General features: G+C 45.8%; 1 protein-coding gene across 1 annotated transcript in view; it reads left to right on the top strand.

The window, feature by feature from the left end:
- The window catches only part of HPSE2 (heparanase 2 (inactive)), a 145257-nt gene extending 126721 nt beyond the window's left edge, over window positions 1-18536 (top strand). The window contains exons 9-12 of the mRNA XM_048506482.1: window positions 4871-4985; window positions 11392-11537; window positions 14974-15120; window positions 17381-18536. Of these exons, the coding sequence (XP_048362439.1) occupies window positions 4871-4985; window positions 11392-11537; window positions 14974-15120; window positions 17381-17546 (574 nt within the window). The 3' untranslated portion in view covers window positions 17547-18536. The remainder of the gene's footprint in view (window positions 1-4870; window positions 4986-11391; window positions 11538-14973; window positions 15121-17380) is intronic.
- Window positions 18537-23056: the final 4520 nt, after the last annotated feature.

The following is a 23056-nucleotide window of genomic DNA, read 5'->3' as shown; positions in this document are numbered from 1 at the left end:
GAGTGCATCCAGGCCTTAATTTGGCTAATACTATGGACAAGGATTATCCAGAGCTATTATTTATGATTCTAGTGCAGAAAAAAACTGGTACAAATTCCATTTTATGAGAATCTTCCTTTATTTAAAAAACAAAACAAAAAACAAAATGTCAGCTCCTGACCCTTGAAGTTACCAAAGATGTTCTTGAAAATATATGTGAGAATGCCTGCTAAAATCCAGAAGGCCAAAGAAATTTCTGATTAAGATTTCCAGTAACCAGAGGGAGGGACTTCAGTGATCTGCCACAACTCCTCCACTCTTTCACTAATTCACAGAAAAATGAATGATTCAAAGCAAGGAAAATGCTTTATTGTAAAATGTGTATAGGTCACATGAACCAATTTTCCTTTTTCCAGGCGATGGAACACTCGGTATAAAAATTAAGCACAAAGGACTCACAGCACTCCAAATAAATTGATCTTTCCTTTCCTTCCAGCCCTTATTCCCATACTTGTCTTTGCTTATTAGATGCATAGTGAACTGCAGTTATTACTCTTTTCTCATGAAAGCATTATGAATTTGGTAGGTTTCACACATTAGCACACCCAGGAGACTGGACTTTGGCATCTTAGAACAGCTCGCCTTGACTGCTCACTTAGGAAATGGCTCTGTCTTCCTCTTGGAAGGGAAAGGTGATGTCATAGGCTACAGGTCTGCAAGGTGGGGACTTAATGGGGGAGGGAGGACCCATTTTGGCAGTTTTTCATATGTTATAGCAAAGAAGAAGAAAACCACATGGGACATTGCCAGACGATGGAGCTAATGTTACTAAATCCATAAAAAGAGAATGCGGAGTCCCATAAGATGGAGTCAGTTTCATCTACAAAAATTATTGCAGAATTCCTTCCCCTCTTACAATCAAGTTCATTTTTGTATGCTGATGAAATTTTGATTTTGTATTTGAATTAGTATTGGGTTACAAGTCATGTTTGGGATCATTTCATGGCAATTAATATTATATTTGCAAAATTTAATGCAACATTTTGCTGTCTAACTTTGTATATCAGTTTGAATGCTTAAGGTAAAGTGCATATGTATTCTTGCTGTTGTAACTCTGATTTTGGTTACCAAGGCCTGGGCTTTTAACTCCTCAGATTGAATTTAGTGACCCAAACAAAAATGGAAACTTCATCTTCCTGAGTCTTCTGTGTGAACCCACATCGGGACTGCCCGTGTGCAGGGCCACCGCAGACAGAATAGAAAGCTTTCTGTTCTGTAGCTGTGGCTTTAAGAGACACTTATTCCCCCTCCCTTTGTTTAGGCAGGAATTTTCCCGCCTAAATGTAGCGTATAAAAGGGATTGTGGGGAGGAGTGCTGTCCCCTCAGTTCTTCTTTTGCCACCATGGAGGGTAGACCTTCCTTCTATAGCTCTGGTGTTCTGCATTTTATGGGCTTCTACCATGGCTGAGTTGAAGGAGAACACCACATTGTTTCAGAAGTGTAGCACAAAGATGGATCTGCACAAAGAGTATCTCTTGTGTCTGGGCAAATCCCACATTTCTTCAGCTTGCAGGGCCTGCTTGTCCCTCACTCCTCAGGCAAGGCAAAGCAGGGCTTTGTGTGAGAGGGCTGTCCGACCACCAAATGGGACCGATAAGTGCAGCCCTCTCAGTGCCAGCTGGCACTTTAGCCTCTGTGTCAGTTCCCTTAGCCAAGACTGTTTCTGAGCCCCCTGTGAAAAAGCCTAAAAAGAAGAAACACAGAGACAAGAAGAGGCTGGCATCAAAAGACCACTTGTTGCATAATCCCAAGGTGTCTCGGCACTGATCCACTTCAAGATCCCCACCACACATGTCTTCTCAGCCAAGGGCAGATGCCCCATGAGAAAATTGGTCTGTTTTTACTTGTCATCAGCATCCCCCTCTATGGCAAATCGGGAGACTCCACAGCCTCCTTCAATTCAACACTGGCCTTCTTCAGTATCTTCACAAGTTTCTGACCATCAATCTCTGGGGAAGTAACTGTTGAATGGGGCACTAGACACTTGGCAATAGCTTTAAGGTGCCACTTGGGGCTGAGGTTTTCAGGTCTTCCTACTGATACCAAAAACAGGATTGAAGACCTTCCTTTGGATGTCATCAGTCTGTTTGACAAGCAAACAAATGAAGTTGTCCACAAAATCAAAAAGATTAACTCCACTGCAAACTCGGTTGTCCTGGTTTCTTTTCAACACCAGTCATCAGGTAGGAATAGGTACTCTCCTAAGCAGGGCTATTACAACTGTCAGTATAGAACCATATGCAAGATGCTTTCCTGTACAGGTGGTGCATCACTATCAGCGATACACATAGCAGGGGAAACTAGTCTGCTAGAGGACTCCCTGAGCCACATGTCCTTACCTCCTTGGGATTGGGAGTTAAACCCATATTATCTCACAGACCTGTTCCACTTGTGGCATCAACCCCACAAAGATCTGCTCGCTTCCAGCAAAAACAGGAAGTCCCAAGAGTACTGCTCAAGAGCAAGCATGAGGGGATGGCATTCTGGGAGACACGTTCCAGTTTTGCTGGAAAAGCCCTCTGCTGTACATATTCCCTCTATTTGCCCTGTTGAACAGGGTTATAGCCAAAATCCAAACAGACACATCCTGGGCATTGTGGTTGCTTCCTATCGGAGCAGGAGACCATGGTTTCCAACACTTGTTTCTGGTAGGGGATCCCACATACTCCTTTCCCTTGGCCCCTCATTTTCAGAGGATGGGGCAGGTGCACCTTCATGATGTGGCCACGCTCAAACTAACAGCTTGGCTGGTTTAGCCCTAAAGGCATGGCACCAGAGGATTAGGAATGTACTCTTATCATCCAGAAAGCCATTCACTACAAGGTCATATATTTATATGTGGCATAAATTCACTCAGTGGGCCCATTAAAAAAGGCATTGTCCCTGAGTCATGTTCATTGATTTCAATATTTGAGTTTCTGTTGTATTTGAAAGACTGTAGCCTATCCACCTTCTCCATCAAAGTTACTTACCAGCGATCTCTGCCTTTCATATTGGTTTTGGGTCTTCCTCTGTTTTTTCACACCCATCAGCTAAAAGATTCCTGAGGATGCTTAACAATCTATATCCCATGGTCAGGGCCCCAGTCCCACAATGGAGCCTGACACTGGTCCTCTCAAAGTTCATGGGGAAACCATTTGAGCCAATGGCGAACATGTTCTAGACATGTTCTCTTATGAAACAGCATTCCTAGTTGTTATTACATCTGCTAGGAGGGTGGATGACTTAACCTTTTGATGAGACACCCCCCCCCCCATTTACAAAATTTCATAGGGATAAGGTAGTCCTTTGGCCTAACTTGGAACATCACCCCAAGATTGTCACATCCTTCCATTTGGACCAAGACATTGTATTGCCAGTATTCTGTCTGAATCCCTCCACACAGCCAAAGCAGTCCCTCCATACACTGTGTAAGGCCTTGCCCTTCTACCCTCAGCAGACGCAGCCATTCCATAAAGACGACAATCTCTTTATCTACTTTGCTAGCAACAACAAAGGCTACAAAATGACCACACAGACTCTGCTGAAATTGGTCACTAAAGCCGTCTCCAAGGCATACAACTCAGCTGGCACCGAGTATCTGTTCGTGACCTGTGCTGCCTGTACATCCAACATGGCAATTGATGATAGCTGCCATGCAGCCATGGGGTCATCATCGATGAGTTTCATCAAGCACGACACTGTGGATGTCGACTCAAGGAATGAGTTGGGAGAGAAATACCGCAGGCAATGACTAAATGACAGCCTCATGCTCACCACCAAAGGTGAAGAAGCTTGCTACTCTCCTAATGTGGGACTGCACAGAAGACGCATGAAGAATGATGTTGTACTCACTTGTAATGGGTTCATTGAGTGGGTTTGTGTGCAGGCACACATGTCCTCCTTCCTACCATGCTGTGGGCTGCAATTTGTTAAGATGGTTGCTGTTTCACATGAAGTGACTGAATTTATTTGATTGTCCTCAATGCTCTGTATTTACATGCAGCGCCATGCTATTCAAGCCTTCTCAGAAGTAATTAGATTTACTTAGTTCCAAGTAAATGTGGATAGTATTGCACTTTTAGAATCCAATGATATATCTGTTTTCTAGGGAGCAAGTCCACCTTGCTCTAGTGAGATTTATTTCTCACTAAGTATGCATACTATTGCAGTTTAGAATTAAAATAAAGTAATTAAGTGGAATGACTGCCTTGTATTTTATTGCTGTGCAGTCACTTTGCTTCTCTGTAACCTCTGGGACGAAAGTCATGGAACTGTTTTTTTGGCTATCACTGAAGACCTCAGCTGGGATCTATATAACTGTGTTCAGTAATTCCAATAGAGCCTTTAATGGAAGAGAGGAAAATGTATAGAATTAACCTTGTTCCCAACAGTAATCTTCACCAGACATTTTTACAATATTGTATTATGTTGATATCTAGAAAAATATGTGGTTTTTGTTGCTAAAAGGATGGAGGACTTAGAATAAGGAAGTCAGTGTCGTGCAGCCTCGTGTATAGAGTATTAGGCTAGGACAGGAGAGTTAAAGGGTTAGTTACATAGTTCACTGGGTGAATTTGGATCAGTCACTATCCGCTACCTCTCAAGGTTGTTGAAAGAACAAAATGGAGTGGGTCATATATGCCTCTCTGAGCCCAGTACCCAGTTTGTGAGTTCTGCTGCAACACTGTAACACATCAGTTGCTTTGAACAGGGAGGTGGGGGAGGGAGAGAAGGGCAGAAGTTCCCATCCCACTTAATGGACTTTTTGGCATGAGAATGCAGGCTGCAGAGTCGTAACCTGTTCCTCTCTATGAAATATGAATACTAAGTCCTCTGCTCACTTGCCAGGTGGCTGAACTCTCTTGGGATGCTGGCCAGCCAAGGCATTGATGTGGTGTTGCGTCACTCATTTTTCGACCATGGGCACAACCATCTTGTGGACCAGAACTTCAACCCATTGCCGGTAGGTGCATCCTCTGAACTTGCCCCATCAACAGCCATGATCCTGCTGGTCTCTTCCCTCTGAGGCTATTGGGCTTCCCTCCCTGTTGCCATAAGTATGTAGTCTGACAAGTGTTCCATCCTCATTTTCTATTCTCCACTCCTACATCTTTTCCCTGTCCCATTCTGTGTGCCATAGCTACACCAGGCTTGCATGTTTTTCTGTCATGTTTGATCTGTGCCATCACCCCCTCCCTCCCTCCCTCCCTTCCATTTTTCCACTTGCTCTGCATCTCTGCTCTGTCAGGTTGAGGCTGGCTACCCCTCTTGGTGCACAACACCCACCCTTTCTGTTTCTTCTTCAGCTCCTCTTGTAGTGTCTTTGCCATATCCCCCCCCCTCCTCTCCCTTTTCTGTTACCACTCAGTAAATCAGGGGATTTGTGTTTGACTTCGGTGCCCTTGACCTGTTCCTCAGACTCTTGGCTGCTCTACGAAAAAAAAATTCTACGCTCAGCTGAAAATCCACTGCTCCTTGTGGCCTGTTTGAACTCTGCTTGAAAATACATTTTTCCAGATTGGTTTCTTTCAGTGCTAATAGGAGACATTAGTTAATGTCAAGCACAACATGTTGAAAGCAGATGGCGCAAGGTTACCTCTGGAGCTGGAACTTTGTCCATAGTGAGAGTCTCCATGGGACCCTCATGGGGTGCGCAAGAACAAGGAAGTCAGGGGCTCCTTGGAGAAAGGGCACACAAGCCAAGGCACCAGAGCAGGGGAGGGCAGTGGAGAAGTCCTGAAGGCATGCTGCAGAAACAGCACCAAAGCAGAGGCAGCCAGCTCCTTAGGGAAAGACTGAAAAATTCAGGAAAATGAGGCCGAATGAAGTTTAGATTTATAGGAATGAAGGTGAAAGGAGTTCACAGCTCCACGCAGCAGGGCAGTTCCCTCCCATTTAATGCAAACCCGCTCATTTGTAGCGCTTCAAAAAGGCTGAAGGGGTTTGCTGTTCCAAGTACGCAAGGCTCTAATAAGGAAACCGTATGTAAACGGTCTTTAAAAGTAGCAGGTTTTCTTTTCATCTTTTTTCAGTCTAATAAATTCTACACCTTGCAAGTGGAACTTTTGGCAGCGCTGAGAAGCTCTGGATCTCCCTGGCCAAGAATTTACAAGCCTGGTCCAGGGTACCAATCTGAGAGACACTGCCAGCAGGCCCCTGGAATGTAGGCCGGGGATCTGGGAAGCAGAAGGGCAGCCACAAAAGCTGGGCCCAGCCTGTAATGAGCTGTAGATTCTGCATTCTTCTGCAGCTGGTCTCTAGGAGACCCTATACGCAGAGAACAGACTTCTGCAATTGTCTCCCAGCTAATTAGCTGATGATTCAGGCTCCTTTTGCTGCACATCAGAAAAACATATTGGAGATATTTATATTGTTTCTGACCAGGCTTTCCTGTTCTTTGGGGGTTCTTTTGATGCAGGCTGTCAATGGATCTCAGTTCTTATTCTGTCATGGGGGACTGGTGGGGAAGGTAGGAGAGGAGCTCTTTTGGATGCTTCCCAATTCTTAGGAATTCCTACTGTAGGCCTTTATCCAAAAAGGCCAATAGTTATCCAGGTATTAAGCAATGGTGGGGAGGACAAACTGGGAGAGAGGATTAGCCATGTCAGTGGGATCAGGGGATACCTGGTGAACTACTTGTGCTCAGTGGTCCCAAACTAAGCTAGCTGCATGCTGCCAACGAGGCGCCAAAATAGTCTTTGACTTGCTTTTAGGGCAGGATGACTAAGGGCACGGGACCTAAGGGCCCAAACCTACAACAGAGCTCTTCCCATGCAACTTGCAAGCATTTCAAATCTGTCATCCTCTTAAGGGGCAACTTTCTCTCTCCTTTGTCTAACCTTAAATTCAGACTGTTGCACTTCAGACCAAATGTCTTGTTTATTCCACACATTTCCCATTCCCTTTTAGTCCATGTGTTTCCTCCTAGCCAGAGCAAGTGAGAGAAACTCAGATTTTAAGCATCAGCAAAGGCAAGGCTCAGCAGATTGTGAACCTGGTGTGAGGTGTGGTGGCTGCTCTTTTCCCGTGGGAGCTATCAGTGAGATGAAAGCAGCTGCTTGGCCCTATGCAGGGCTGCTAGGATGTGAAACTGAATCCTCCCGCCTCCCGCCAGTGACAAAGACTTTTCCACATGCTACCTTTTCTTTGTGCAAACTTTCTGCTGCTGAGAGAAGCTACAGCATCAATCACTGCCTTGGCCTGGCTGCCCATCAGCTGGCGACAAGCTCAGGCCAGGAGCCCGGCAACAGTACAGCACTTTTGCTATTGATGCCACTGAAGACTGAACTCCACAGGAATTAAAGACCTCACCCCAGAGATGCTCTGTTGAAGTAGATGCTATGACAGCCAAGCTCTTCTCAAGTAGCTCAGAGATCCAGGGATAGCTTTGCCTGCCAGCATGAGTGTCTTTCAACTCTTCTGCTGATTAAGATCAAATATAAAAGGCAGTACTTTCAAATACAGCCTACAAGTATAGATATAGCCAAAAGAGACATCTCTACTTGCTAGAAATTAAACATTCACACACACACACACACATATGAATAAATAAGCATCCGTTCCTGTGGCTTTTGTGTTGGCAAGCAACAGGCACAGTCTAGCTGCCCTAGAAAGAAAGAAAGAAAGAAAGAAAGAAAGAAAGAAAGAAAGAAAGAAAGAAAGAAAGAAAGAAAGAAAGAAAGAAAGAAAGAAAGAAAGAAAGAAAGAAAGAAAGAAAGAAAGAAAGAAAGAAAGAAAGAAAGAAAGAAAGAAAGAGTTGTATAGGGTGGGACCAGGATTCACATCTCTGCTTGGAACATTGGGTGACCTTGGTAACCTTGCTCATCTTAACCTATCAGGGGTATGGTACACATAATCATATATGCCACCCTGAGCTCCTTGAAAAGATGAAAGTGTGATAGATATCTGTGAAAGACAGGAAATGTTTCTCAAGTACAACTTGGTAAACAGCACCTTTTCCAAAGTAGCCAGAGAGCCATGTATGCTGATGCCATTGCATTTAGTTTCCCTCCTCTTCCACTCTGATATGTATATGAAAGAGGGAATGATAAAATATGGGTCACTTATTCAGCCAGCAGCATACCCAAGAGCTATCACAGCCCTGGCTAGCATCAAGAAGGGCAGGATCCAATTCCCAGCATATTTACAACAGTGCTTGGTTTCTATCTGGGGTAATCCTGTGCCAGTCAACAAAAGTTTATGGGAGATACAAGACAACAATGTGTTCCATTTGCATCTTCCAGAATCTGCTCAGACTGAGAGAGATTTGGAGCATCAGATCACAAGAAGTGGCTCCAGTCCATCCCCTTTGTGCCTACTCTTGCCATAACATGATTTGAGGCATAGGACTAATGGTCCCCTGGGCATTGTATAGCTGTGCAGCTCAGAAAGAAAAAGGTGACAAGATAGGGAATGCTGGGTAAGGAGAATGATGAGTGTTCGGGAAGTTTCCCTTATAGCTGTTTGCCAACAGTACAGTTTCAGTTGAGAAGGATAGAGTATGCTATCGCCCCTTCCTGTTTGTGCAGGATAGATGCTACAGGGCAGCAGTTGTCCTGCAGGGAGAGGAGCATGTTTTCTGTTTCTAAGCCACCCTTGTGCCAAAGTAAGCACAGCCACACATACTCAGCTCAAATATTCTTGGGGGTGACATCTTCCTACCTGTATATATTGTCTCACACTCCACCCTGAAACCAGGGACCCAACTTGTATACTTCAGTGCTAAGGAGAAAAATGATGCCCCTTTGGTTTCCATGTTACTCATCGTTAACAGAGGCTATAGCTGCCACCAGATGCTTCTTGGGATAACTCCACATAGACTGAGTTTCATCATAGGCATTGTATTGAGTCTGCCACCTGCAAAGCCTTCTTCAGGGAAAGTCTGATGCATGAGTTGAGCAGAGGGAGCAGCCACCTTTCCAGCAAGGGAGACTTTGGTAAGGTTCTCGCTGAGAGCACCCTATGCCTCAACAGCGCATGAGACTCAGCAGTCAAGGACTCAGTTGAGGCTGTTCATATGGAAAAGAAGCTGTTAAGATTTGCCAAATGCAGCAGTTAACAATTTCGTCTTAACAACTCCTGTCACTGGCTAATGGGCTTTGCAAGAACCAAGAACAGCCAGCATTATGCAGCAACTGTGGAGGTATCCGCAAGCATCTTTATGTTTCCTGTTCTACCACAGTGTCTCTCTGGCTGTATTCATTAAGCAATTGTTCAAGCAGTTCTGCAAACACTACTTTTATTCTTTGCTAAATGGCAACGTTTTGGTTCGTACTGTTTCTTGAAGACTGACAGATGAGGTCAAATTAAAGGTCTGTCCCACAGTGTGTCTTATATTTAATGGCAACCAAGACCAGATGCTTGAGAAAAATGCATAAGAGCCTCCAGCAGTACTTTGACTACGGTGTTTCCTATGAAACTCCCTGCTTTCTGCAGCCTCCGTAGTTAAAGCATGCCTCTTTTTTTTCACAGCCCTAGATAATAGCGAGGGATCATCTTGTTCTTCACAAAGTTTGCCTGGCCTTTTGTTTAACACCATCCTCTTCCAAACGGTTCTGCAGCCCATAGGAATGCATTCTGGATGACAGAAACCCTGCAGGCCCCAGGGCTTGGAGTAGTAAATTGCCTGTCTCCCTCGTGCATCCTAAGTGTGTGCTGCTCTCATACTTGTGGCTGATGGCACCCTTGCGGTTGGGCCACAGCTAATGTACAGGCTTGAACATACATCTCTAAAAGGAACAGGACATGAAGCGCAGGGAGCAGAACCACAAGCTCCATTTGATGTTCTTCTGTGTTTTCCAGTAACAGCTCTCAAAGGGCTCTGTGTGTATGTGTGTGTGTAAGAGAGTGTAAAGAGTCTGTTAGGCTGTTGCTGTTTGCCAGGTTACAGGATCGTTTCTTCACCATGTGGTTAGTGCACAATTTCATAGCCCCTGCCTGGCTATAAAGCTGTATGGGGCCCCTGGGAATGCATCCTATAATGGCTCTGCCAGCAGACAGAGATGTCTGCTTAACAGGATTGTATGACAGGCTGTCTAATTCACCCGGTTTCCAACACCTTCTGTCTCTAAACACACCTGTGTGAGGAATCCCCAGGGTCATCTTGCAAAACTTCTTGCAGTGGTACTGCTGAACCAGGCTAACATACAGCAGTGAGAGTCAGTATGAGGCAGAGCTCATGCATCTCTGGCAGTTACTGTGGAAGGGAGAATTTGGGTAGGTGCCTCTTCTTCTAACACAGGAAAACTCCATTCTCCCAAATTCTCCTGTTGTCACATTAATTAAAAATTGGTGAGCTATCCTGTGTTGAAGCTCACATATATTTATTTACTTAACATTTGTGCTGGTATTTTAACTGTAGTTTTCTGTGAAGCTTACAGAAATCCAGAGTAGGCTTGTAAACCAGGATCACAGATGATGAAGAAGAAGAGTTTGGATTTATATCTCCCCTTTCTCTCCTGTAGGAGACTCAAAGGGGCTTACAATCTCCTTGCCCTTCCCCCCTCACAACAAACACCCTGTGAGGTGGGTGGGGCTGAGAGAGCTCCCTCCCCTCCTTTGCATGCCACCCCTCCCTCCCCTTGCATGCCACCCTTCTCCCTCCCTCCCTTCCCTCTCCCTCTGCTAGGGTGGGTGGGCCACGTCCAGATGCCGGGCCCCCTCCCTCCCCTCCTTTGCATGCCACCCCTCCCTCCCCTTGCATGCCACCCTTCTCCCTCCCTCCCTTCCCTCTCCCTCTGCCAGGGTGGGTGGGCCATGTCCAGATGCCGGGCACCCTCCCTCCCATCCTTTGCATGCCACCCCTCCGTCCCTCCCTATAATGTATGCCCTAGCCCAAGGTCACCCAGCTGGCATGTGTGGGAGTGTACAGGCTAATCTGAATTCTCCAGATAAGCCTCCACAGCTCAGGCAGCAGAGCGGGGAATCAAACCCGGTTCCTCCAGATTAGATACACGAGCTCTTAACCTCCTACGCCACTGCTGCAGATTAGATTATAAAGAGTTAGTTTTTATACTGTGCTTTTCTCTACCTTTAAGGAGTCTCAATGCAGCTTACAATCGCCTTTCCTTCCCCTCACCACAACAGACACCCTGTGTGGTGGATGGGGCTGAGAGAGCTCTGAAAGAACTGTAACTAGCCCAAAGTCACCCAGCAGGCTGCATGTGTAGGAGTGGGAAATCAAACTTTTCCCAAATTTGAGTCCACTGTTTGTGTGGAGGAGTGGGGAATCAAACCTGGTTCTCCAGATCAGAGTCTGCCACTCTTAATCACTACACTAGACTGTCTCTCACACCATGCTGGCTCCTATTCTTTTCATCACCTCTTCAAGGGGACTGTCCCAGGAATAACAACAGCTCTTCCTTTGGCAGGACTACTGGCTGTCACTGCTCTACAAGCAGCTGGTTGGGCCCCGGGTACTTGCCGTGCACGTGGCTGGACTGCAGCAGAAGCCTCGTCCTGGCAGGGTGATTCGTGACAAGCTGCGCATCTATGCTCACTGCACCAGCTATCACAAGTGAGTCTGTGGGTCATTCCACGAGGCTGACAGAGCAGCTTGATCAAAGATGAGGGCTGGGGCACAGGAATACTGACCGTAACCTGTAGAAGTACATGTCAACCACCCCAGGTATGCCTCCTTGCTCCTTCCACCCAAGCTGCTGTGTGGGTCTTTACCCACTGAAGAACATAACACAATTCTTGCAGCCAGTGTCAAGGTTATATCTATATCCCCACCCCACCCCCCACAATTTGTAAAAGGGGGGTCGGAATTCTTTTGCCTCAGCAAGAAAATTGGTTTTTGTTGGGACAGGGTTACAGAGCCTGCTTTTACGCTTTTCTGTCCACCCCCTACACAATTTTGCAGCATTAGTTACTCAGGTTGTGTGGGGATAGTGGGGGATGGGGAATGGCTGTGGTGATGATAGGGATGAGCAGCTATCTCTGGAACTGGGCAAGAGCCTTTGTGGCACAATTCCTATCAAGGTGAGATCAAGGGAGTATATTTCCCCAAAGGCCCCAGTGTCTGGTTACAGTTCCCCTCTCCCCGCATCTGGGGCGCCCAACCTAGCTAGTGTTTCTGTGATAAGACTTTTCAAAGCATCCTGCGAATGTAGGGCCTGGGACTTCCCTGCACACACAGGTCCCTATTGTTGCTCCTTTACACTGTCCAGATGCTTTCAACAAGCCCCCCCTCCACCACCCTCCTCCTGGAGGGGGAACCCTGGCCAGTGACTGACAGGAAACTGGCAGTCAGGACAGGGACAGGTGGGAAGAAGGGGTAAGCAGGCAGGGACAGCTGGGCAGCACCTTGGCTCCATCTCATGCCCAGGGTGGGGGTGGGGGGCAGGGATGTTCAGAAGGAAAGGGAACTTCCCTGCTTTAAGCATTTCTGTATAAGCTTGCTTGGCTCAAGTCCTTTAGACCCTCGGAGTACCTGTGTGGTTCTGCCTGGGGCAACAATAATATTTACAAAGTACATTTCCTAATTGCTCCAAATGCCTACCCTGGTTTTGGTAAGCCTTCTGGAGTCTTGTTAACAGACCCATATTACAGACCAGGTCTGGAGATTGACAGAGAGGAACATACCAGTGAATTCCAATAGCTGTGCTTTCACCTGCTCCCAGCTATGCTCCACTAGCTCACAGACTTTCTTAAAAAATAGAGCTTCCTTTAGCCATATATGCTATTGAATACATGATCACTCAGATAATGTAGATTGTACTTCTCATGTAAACCTAAGAATAATGTCTGAACTGGAGGGAGTCACTTAAAAATGTACGTTTCTAGTGATCACACTGCTGACTCGGCGATACATACTGGACTTAGGCCCTTTCCCCACTTACCTTAAGCCCCGCACTACTCTCCTCAAGTAGCGTGGGGTCCAGGGGCACTCCCCACTACAGGGGCAGCGACAACACAGCCGCCCCGACGCTGCTGCTCTCGCGCCCCCTCAGCGCACAGCATCCCTGGCGCTCCTCGAAACGGCGCCTTCTAATGACCCCGCACAGAGCGCGGGGTTGTGGGGACGCCCGGGCGCGTGCCAGAGATGCCGCGCGCTGAGAGTAGCGTGCAGCAAAAGGCAGCAAAGGTAAGTGGGGAAACACCCGTAGATAACAATCATCCCACTGGCAGAAATGTGGCAGCTGCTCCCATCTTGCCCATTACCAGGTGTTCCCTTTACCACACAGGTTAGTGACTCCAAGAAGCACTATCAAAGGTTTAATCAAAATATTAAACATATATACACACATTGCACCTTGGTGGGTGACCATGCAATCTGGACAAAAATGTACCATATGCCCTGAGCTGGTGCATAGCAGAAGGCACTACCCAGCTGAATCCTCAGTCCTTGCTTTTTCCAGAGGAGGCAGTATTGAAATACCACTTGCCCAAGCCCTTCTCATAGCCCTGCCTTTTCTATAGCTATAATCCCTGAGTGCAGCCACACAACTGTACTGTCTGCTCTTGCAGACTATGTAGGGGAAAATCTTCATAGCAGACAAAGGCCAATTACGCATGGCGAAGTACCTGTGACTTCAAAGAGAACTGACCAGGGAGTTTTTGTTTCGGGGCATGTTTGGCATTGTTACCCACTGCACTGTTTGCTGGCATTACCCATCAGCTAGCTTTTTGTTTGCGTCTGGTGGGAGGGGAGATATTTCGCAGATTCTTTATCACACCTGCATGCTTTAATGTTTAATTTAATCTTATCAACAGCCTAATAGATCAATCTATCACTAGATCAAAATAAAAAAGTGAACTATTAAAGAAAAGTTTTGAATATGGCATCTGGACACTTTGCCTGAACACTGATTGTCCTTTATGGCAGACAGTGAGGGGGGAATAATGGCAGCATGCGAACTGCAAAAGGACAATATGAGCTGTCATTTGCTAAGCTCCAGGTTCACTATCGTCCCTCTCGTCCCTCTCTTGATGTGCGGTAAACCCAAGCATCAAGACCGATGGGCTTTTCCAAGTGTCTTCTGGAATCATCTTGCGTATAAAACTATGAAGCTGGAGATATCCCAATTTGTTGATCAAATACAGGAGCAAAATGGGTGTTTAGACTGGTCAACTAGTCTTATTATTTTTACATTTTTTTAGTGTTCGTATCCATTTATTGATCTATCAATATGCTTTTGTAATTCTTTTAACAATCTAAAGATATGTAGGAGTGGGAAGATCACAGGTAACAGAAATGATATAGCTGGACAAGAAGTGGGAAGTAGTCGGCAACCGGGAGGAGGGTGAGGGGGAAGCGTGCAAAGCAGGGCAAGGGGGTGGGGGTGGGTAAGGCTAGGTGGGGTGGCTGTGGGTGGAGCAGAGGTGGAGCTGCAATGGGACATTTGGGGTGGCTTGCGCCAGGCGCCGCCATTGCAATCATGTGTCAGGGGCAGGACTGTGGGTGTTTCGGGGGCAGGGTGGGCATTTCAGGGGCAGGAGGGGGCACGTGGGCAGTTCCCCCCCCCTTTGTCACTGGGGTGGAGAAAAGAGGTCTGGGGCAAAACTGTGCCCACTGTCAAATCTGTCCCGCTCTGGCAGTGAAGCGAAATTAAAATTGTGCCAAAAGTGTATTTGCTTGCTGTGGAGAAAGTTGAAAGTGAAAATAGGGCTAAAGGAAATATGTCCGTACAAGAAATCTTGCCATGGCAGACATTCACTCCACCACACAGCAAACACTTTGTGTGTAATCAGCCAAAGAGAAGATGTTAGAGCAACTGTCTGAACATGAAACCCTTCACAGGAGCTTCTGCATGCTGCTTTCCCACCTGTGCTCAGTTCCATGAAACTGAGATGATCTTGTCTAGGAATCTGCAGATCAACAGGGAGGTCCTTAGATCTAGAAGTCACTAACATAATTGACACATGTTGACTGTCAGCTGCAGCAGGTGAACACTGAAGTATCTTGGCAAAATTGCATATGATTCTGCTATTCCCTCTCGTTCTCACAGCCCCAATTATGTCCGTGGTTCTATTACACTCTACATCATCAACTTGCACCGGTCCCGGAAGAAAATCAAGCTGGTGGGTACTCTTCGAGACAAACTTGTCCACCAATATGTGCTGCAACCCTATGGTCAGGAAGGGCTGCACTCTAGGTGAGTACTACTGCCCTGGCAGAGAAAGGGGTTTCTCCCCTCCTGATGGGCAAGGGCCACTAACAGAAAGGCCTAGTGTGTTAGAAGTATCAATAACAGGCTAATCCAGGTTTTTTGTACCAAACCTATAAGGCCTTCCCTCATCTACCCATGCTTGCACCGTCTCTTGCCATACACTATGATGGATCTTCCCACTCTCTGCTGACCTTGCCTATCAATATGTTTTATTCAGCTTTTTATCACTGTGTGAATACAAACAATCCATCTACAGCTGACCAGACTTTTCACACTCTATAATGGGACTAATTTGTAAATAAAATTTCAGCCAAATCCAGTAGTTTACCCTGCCCTATACTAAGTCAGGTCAGTGGTAATAGCTAACTGGTAGTTCTCTCTGCTACTCAGTCTATGCCAGCTCTCCTGTGAGATCCTGTGAGAAGACGCAAAGCAGGAGCTCTGCCATTGAGCTATGGTTGTTTCCATGTTGTTGGCATGCAAAGCACCAGTGGCCGGATGGCTTAAAAAAAACCTTGTCCAGATGTACTGCCATCATGTAAATAAAGGACAAAGTATGACAAAGGACATGGAACAAGCAGCCCAGTGCTCAGAGTAAAGTTCAGTGTTATTAATTTAATTACAGTATTTTAAAAACTGTAGCTACTGTGAGTGCTGGTTTCTTGGACACTTAGAGTGAACTCATCTGATCTGTGCCAGCTCATTTTTTGCTCCATCTGTCATGGGAGCTGGTGCAACCCTCCATTCTGCGATATCACTGTGGTCCAACCTAGACTTGACATTTTCTCACAAATTCCCACAGCCAGGGCTTCCATACTCTAACTTCACGTTACAGGATGGCAGTTTCTGGGAAGTAATTTCCTAAGTGCTGCAAGGGGGAGAAGAGGGGCTTCACCCTTTCCCTGAACCATTATCCCAATCCATAATGTCCCTCAAGGCATCATGTGCTAGTTATGTTCCATAGTTGTTCTTACCTACTGTTTTCTGCTTTTTGTAGAATACAGCCTCCAGGGTTGTATTTTGAAGGGGAAAGGGGTACATCACTTTCCCCAAGCTGTTCTCCACTGGAAAAACCAAAGGCCTGTAAATTTTCCGCAGTGGAATATAAATTCAGTTTGAGGTGGTAATTTTCTTTGGGGCAATGGTGTGACCAGAAAGGGCTAAGAAGTCTATTTGCCACCCTCAACTTTGCCATCAACAGCTCTGCTCTGTTTTTCAAAAAGTTAGCAAAAGAATCATGGAATTACAGGCCATATGTAAACTTGTTCCTAAGTGGGTTGTTCTTTTTCTTTTATATGAGAGTTAGTACTTCATTAAAGAGATACTTTGCAAAAACTATTTTGTATAAGTCAACTCCCAATATTCCTCATCTGAGCAAAGTACCCTATCCTCCTTTTTAGCGGTATCAGAAAATGTATCTTCATTATTTTTCAAGTCCTTTTTACATATGTCTGTATGCTTTTATTTGTTTACTTAAGCATTTTATTATCCCACTCCCATCAAAAAGACCCTTAGCATGCCTTACAATACTATAATACCATACAGAAAACAACAACAGAACTGTTTGTGACCCCCTGAGTCCCACCCCCCAGCCTCAGTGCTTATAAAAGCAGCTCTCGGAGGCCAAGAGACAGCAGTAGCTTCTGGCCTCCCTGGAGGGGAGGGCAGAACGGACTGCCGGCTGGGAGCTGGGAGCAAGGGGGGGCCTCATTCCCCCCCCCCCATAGACCTCTGCTAGTATGCAGCAGGAGGTACTTGTTCCTGCACCCTCTAAGCATCTTCCCAGATTAATCAGAGGAAGTGTAAGCAGAGTGCTTTGTTATGCAGGAAGGAAAGAATAGCTTCGCTGTCGAGCTCTTGGAGTACTTTTGGTTGGTTGGGCTTTCATTCCCTTTGGCACAATACAATTTCAGAGGCAAATTCATTTGGGTCGTGATGTGCACGTGTGAAAACCAGGAAAGCCATTTTATGTGCACTTAGACTAAATTTTTACTTTATTTACAGCCATATCCCAACCTTCCATTTTACAATCCATGTGTTCAGCTCAGTGGGGAAAGGATATGACATCATCCTCAGGGCCCAAGTATCTTCTGTCCCTGAGGGTGCAGAAGAGAGCGAACACTGGCCCTCAGTATTTCTCAAAGCCTGTTATCAATCTTTGCCAGGCAGAAACAGCATCCTGTTCCTCAGGAGGGTGCCCAGGCAGGCTGAGGGCATTCTCATTCATATTGCTCTTTTTGTGCAGGTCCATGCAGCTTAATGGGCAGCTGCTGACCATGGTGGACGATGGATCCCTGCCTCATCTGAAACCTCGTCCCCTTCGTCCTGGCCGGACCCTGGTTATCCCACCACTCACGATGAGTTTCTACGTGGTAAAGAATGTTAATGCTCTGGCCTGCCGGTATCGGTAGCTCTGCCCACCCCATTGCCAAGAAAAGACCTCCTAGGCCTCTTGAGGCACCTGTTGGCAAAGGGCTTGCTTCTCAGGTAGGTGTGGCAGACAGCACAAGGAAGGATGGGAAACTTTGTGGGGTGTCTGAAAGCACTGCCTGGTCACAGCCCCCTCACAGACAGCAGCTGTTCTATTCTTGACACCTCCCTCTACAGTAACAAGCCTGTGCTGAACTGGGAAAGGAGGTATGTTTTCTCCTCTTGCCTAAATTGGGTTAAATTCACTTTTTCCTTCACCGGAAGAACATTATACTACAGCCAGCAGGAGCTGCCTGGTAAGGTGTCCTGCTGGAGAATGGGGTACAGAGATGCTGCTGCAGAAATGTGGAAGAGTAGGGAAACTTGAATCGTATGCAAAAAAATTTAGAAATCCAAGGAAGCTGCCTCTGCCGGCCTCTTCTGCGTGGTACTGACAACCTAAGGAACATCTTAAACCCTGTGTCTTCTGCAGAGAAAATGGTCAGAACATGAGGACTTTGTGCCACCTTGTGGAAAGGTGAAAAAGCTTTACAGAAGTGTGCATGAGCAAAGTGCACCCTCTGTGCACCTATCATTCCTGTAGCTGCCTTTGATAAGAGGGACCTCAGAATCCTGGCCCTTAGGCTTTATTTATGTGGGAACCACTCCCCCTGCTGGCAAGAGATAGAAGCATCTAAAAACCAGAACAGCGAGTTATGCAGCTATTAAACATCACATGGAGTACAGTAAGAGTCAGCTGTGCAGGACCCATAAAGATGGAGAAGCCAGAACACCCTCTTGGAGAAAGAAGAAGCTAATAGTGCTGAACAGTGAAGTCAGTCCAGATAAGAATTACCAGGATGTTTGCAGCTACTCAAGTCCAACAGCATCGGGGGTGAGGAGAAGAAGTTTGGTCTCGGCCACTGTCAATAATGCTGCCCCTGGGAGCATTTGCTGTAAATGTTAATTATTAAATTATATTTTCTGAAGAACTGAAAAAGGTACTTGCATATTTGGGGGAAAAACATAGGCTTCTATGAAAATCCTGGGATTTTTTCCCTCTCTGACAGGATTAAGGGTTTTGATATTTTTAAAAATTGATGAATAAGAAATAGAAACCTTTTAAATGTTTGAAAGCTGACACTGTAAACTCATGGTATTTGCTTCAGAATGTGGAATCCTAATTGGCATTTGCATTTGCCTGGGTGTTGCATTTATTTCTAGATGGACTATAATGCATCTGTTCTTCCAACGTATATGCCCTCAGTCCAGAGCCCTTTGAGGAACATACACAATTTTTTAAAAGAAGAAAGATCACTGCCTCCTTATAGCAAAGTTGACAAAGCTGCCTGTGTGCCCTCTTGATGACCACACAGCACTTTGTCCAGTTTTGGTAAACTAATGATATCAAGGTCAGGGAACCTCTTGCCAATGCTCCCTTTTCCAACTCTGCGTTTCAATCTAACTCATCTGCTATTTTGACCAAATATCTACCTTGGCCTGCACAGAATATGGGTAATTGTGGAATTCATATAAAATTGAATAATAGAACAATGGCAGGAAGAAGCAGCTTCTATAGTCATATTTGCTCAGGTAAGCTTTGAGCAGCATCACGTCTCTGCGTTGTCCAGTCCTTGACACTGAAAACATCAAAGAAATACCCAATTTCTTTTCCCAAAGGGGCAAAGTACTCTTTCTAGTTCAACTTGGATAACTCTTGTTTTGAAATCAATTTCTATCAAAATAAAAACTATTGAGAATCCAAAAGGAAAGATGAAATGGGGAAAAACCAGGATTGGCTAATTTGACTGTCACTGATGCTCGCTAGCAAAAACTTATGGCCATCACTAATATCACCACTCCTTTCCTCCTAATTTCCAACGGTAAGCTAATCATTATGAAAAGATGCAAAGATGTCAAAATATTCTAGAAAGGTGTGTCTTTGTCCTGCTTATTTACTGCTTATTCAATAGGAGCTAACTAGACTATCTCTGCAGAGTCTTTCCCTGAGCTTTTCTAGGTTCATCAAGAAGTTGGCACCCTAAGGAATGGCACACCACTTGTGGATCCATTTGCAATGACAACTACTGTAAACTTTTTGTATTCAGCAGGCTCAATTGCATCAATTTTATATTACAGCTGCTGCTGCTACAACACCAGTAATGATGCTTTACAAAAAGACAAGTCCCTGCCTCCAAGAGCTTACAATTTAATAATTCAAGAGAATCCACAGAGAAAGGAAAATAAGGCAGCATGAAGGCAAGCTGGAACAATAGGCAGTTACATATTATGTAAAATAAGCAGTTACAAATTCACTTAAAATATTTATTTCCTGCTTCACTATATAAATGTTTGCAGCTTACAACAATGTCTAAAACAAAACTTTGTATTACTTGTTCAGCACATTTTTATCCTACCCTTCCTTCAAGGAGCACAGGCTGGCATACATTTTAGCCTCAACCCTACATTTTATCCTGACAACCCTGCAAGGCTAAGGTCGACACTGCGAGGTTAGGCTAAGAAAGCATGACAGGCCTGAGATCACTCAGTAACATTTATAGCTATCAAGGATCTGAACAAGGAGTAGTAGATCCTAGTGAGTCCAACCACACTGGTGCCATGCTCTTACAAAGCCGTCCTAAGCAAGATTATACCTTCTAACTCCATTGACGTCAATCGACTTAGAAGGGAGAAACTACGCTTAGGTGGAACTGTAATAATCCTACAACAGCTAACATAAAACAAGGGAAGGCCTATTAAAAGAATGGTGGGATACAAGTTGGATAATCTGGTAAAACATGGGGGGAGGGGAATAAATGCCTGGGAGAAAAAAGAATATTTGCTTTTCCGTGCCCAATTAGTTTATGCATGGAGGGACTTTTTAAGCTTGGGTGCCACTACAGAAGAGTCTTTTCTCTGGTGGCCATCTGGGAACAGAGAGAACAGGGGCTGCCGCTCTGGTGAAGATCTTAATTGCTAGGCAGATTCATATGAAGTCGTGTGCTTTTTTAGCTTCTCTAGTCCCAAGCTGTGAAAGAACTTTATAGGTAATAACCAGCTCTACAAAATTGTGCCTGGAAGTGAACCAGAAGCCGGCATAGAGTTTGTAAACTAGCAAGATCTAATCCCAGTAATTTACACCTGCTAGCAGCCTAGGCTCTGCATGTTAGACCAGCAGAAATTATTGTTAAACCAGCAGAACTATTGTCACAGGCAGTCCCACACAGTGTGCGAACAGAGAGCAATCAAAACATGGATCCTTGAAGCCACATTATGCCTCTCAAATAAAGGCTGCAGTTGGTAAACCAGCTAAAGCAAAGCACTATATGCTGTACAGGAGATCTCTGTGCCACCATCTGCAGCCCCAGATCAAAAAGCTCCCCAGCCTGTGCAACCTCTATCCAGAACAGGTATGCTTTTCAATCCTCAGACAGCTTTATTACCACCTATAATCAGCACCTGTCTTATCTGGGCTGAGTTTCAGTTTGTTCACTCTCATCTAGCCCAGTTCAGGACAACCACTTTCTCATCTGACTCAGCTGAAAAGGAAATGCACAGGAAGGTGTCATCTACATATGAATGACATCACAGTTCAGAAACAGCCTTTTTGCACAGATGTTAAATAGCACAGCAAAACATGACACAGAATACAGCCTTAGGAATCCCCCAGCAATCCCAGGCATTGGCACCAGCCACATACAACCAGTTAGGCAGGGCTGCAGAAAATGAAACAGCATGGTGGTAATGCCCAAGTATAATTCCTTGGAGCAAGCCTCAAATGGAGATGGCTACGAAACAGATTTTGAAAGCATTTTAGATATAGCTGAGGTTTGCCCCATCAAGAAGAAAAAGAGTTTGGATTTATATTCCACTTTTCTCAACCATAGGAAGTCTCAGAGTGGCTTACAAGCTTTCCCCTTCATCTCCCCACAACAGACACTTTGTGAAGTAGCTAGGGCTGAGAGAATTTGGAGAGAACTGTGACTAGCCCAAGGACACCCAGCAGGCTTCATGTGTAGGAATGGAAAACAAATCTGGTTCACCAGATAAGAGTCCACTGCTCATGTGGAGAAGCAGGTAATCAAGTGTCTATCACTCTTAACCACTACACCACTTGGGATCAGCTGGACATGCTGATAGGCAGCACAATATGCCAATCATTTTGGGCAGCAAACTCTAATGATGTTCCCAGGGGCTGTCATTCTGGTCTGCAACCTGCCATTCCAATCCCAGAGCACAGTTCCCGGGGATGTCATTCCAGTCCCAGAGCATAGGTTCTACTCTCTGTGGTTGTCACTCTGGTCCGTGACCTATCATTCTAGTCCCAGAGCACAGGTTCTGTTCCCAGGGGCTGTCATTCTGCTCTGCAATCTGTCATTCCAGCCCCAGAGCACATGTTTTGTCCCGGGCTGTCATTCCAGTCTGTGATCTGTCATTCCAATCCCAGAGCACAAATTCTATTCCCATGGGCTGTCACTGCACTGTGAAGGCTATCATTCCAGTGACAAGGTAGTCTATATGGGCCCCTGAAATCTTCATTGAAATCCATTCTGCATTTCCTTTGATGCCTATTTTTTTTGCTGTAATACATTTCAGTGGAGCCCATGCAAGTCAGTTGGCATTTCCATTATTTCAAAAGAGCATTCCAGCCTCCCCCACTGTTTCCAATGGGTAATCCTGTCATTCCTTTTAGTATCTGCCGCTTTAAATACCTGTGCAAACTCAGCTGCTGCTAACTAGCAGGACCTTCCCGAGTTCATCCCCTGACAGTTTTACACCTCGGTGTTCAAAAATATAGTCCCTGCCTTAACGGCCTACATTACGGTATTCGACAACCTCATCCTGTTGCATGGCCTGATACGAGGGCGGGAGGGATGGACAAGCAAAAGGTCTTCTCACCAGTTTCTTCTTAGTGCCTTGAAACTTTCACACTATCAACGCCCTGTAGGGGCAGATGAAGCGATGCCCCCAAAGCTCTAAACGATGGCATTTGAAAAGGCCCTCTGGCTTGACCCCAAATGGCAATTCCACAGTTTTGTTGTGTGTTTACAGGTCTCTCAGGACCCGTGGCCCTGAACTGGAACTTTATGTGTGAATGCATCCAGCTCTGGCTCCTTATTGGCACAATAAAGATAAAGATCCCACCCAAAGTCTGACAGCAAATGACCTGACCATCCCTATAGGCCCCGAGCCTTTCGCCCTCCTCGTGGCAGCCTTGCACTAACACTACAGAAGGCGGAACCTGTCGCATTTTACCGGGGCCAGAAAAGTAGCGGCCACCTTAAGGAAGCGCGCGTTCAACGCTCTCCCTTTTATCCCGCCCGCGCCCAACCTCTTTGCGCAGCAGCCCGGTCCCAGGCAGTTCAAAAGCAAAGAGGAGCACTTCAGAAGGGAGCTGCCCAAGCCCAGAGGTGTGTCAGCTAGAAAAGGAGCGGGGCCTCGTCGGGGAGGACAGTCTCGGCTCCTCCCCGGCCTCGGCTGCAAGGCCAGTCACATGCTTGAGCGGGGCTGC

Source organism: Sphaerodactylus townsendi, linkage group LG08, assembly GCF_021028975.2.
Source record: "Sphaerodactylus townsendi isolate TG3544 linkage group LG08, MPM_Stown_v2.3, whole genome shotgun sequence".
Classification (NCBI taxonomy): Eukaryota; Metazoa; Chordata; class Lepidosauria; order Squamata; family Sphaerodactylidae; genus Sphaerodactylus; species Sphaerodactylus townsendi.
The sequence above is the reverse complement of the archived record's forward strand: the minus strand, read 5'-3'. Positions and strand labels throughout refer to the sequence as shown.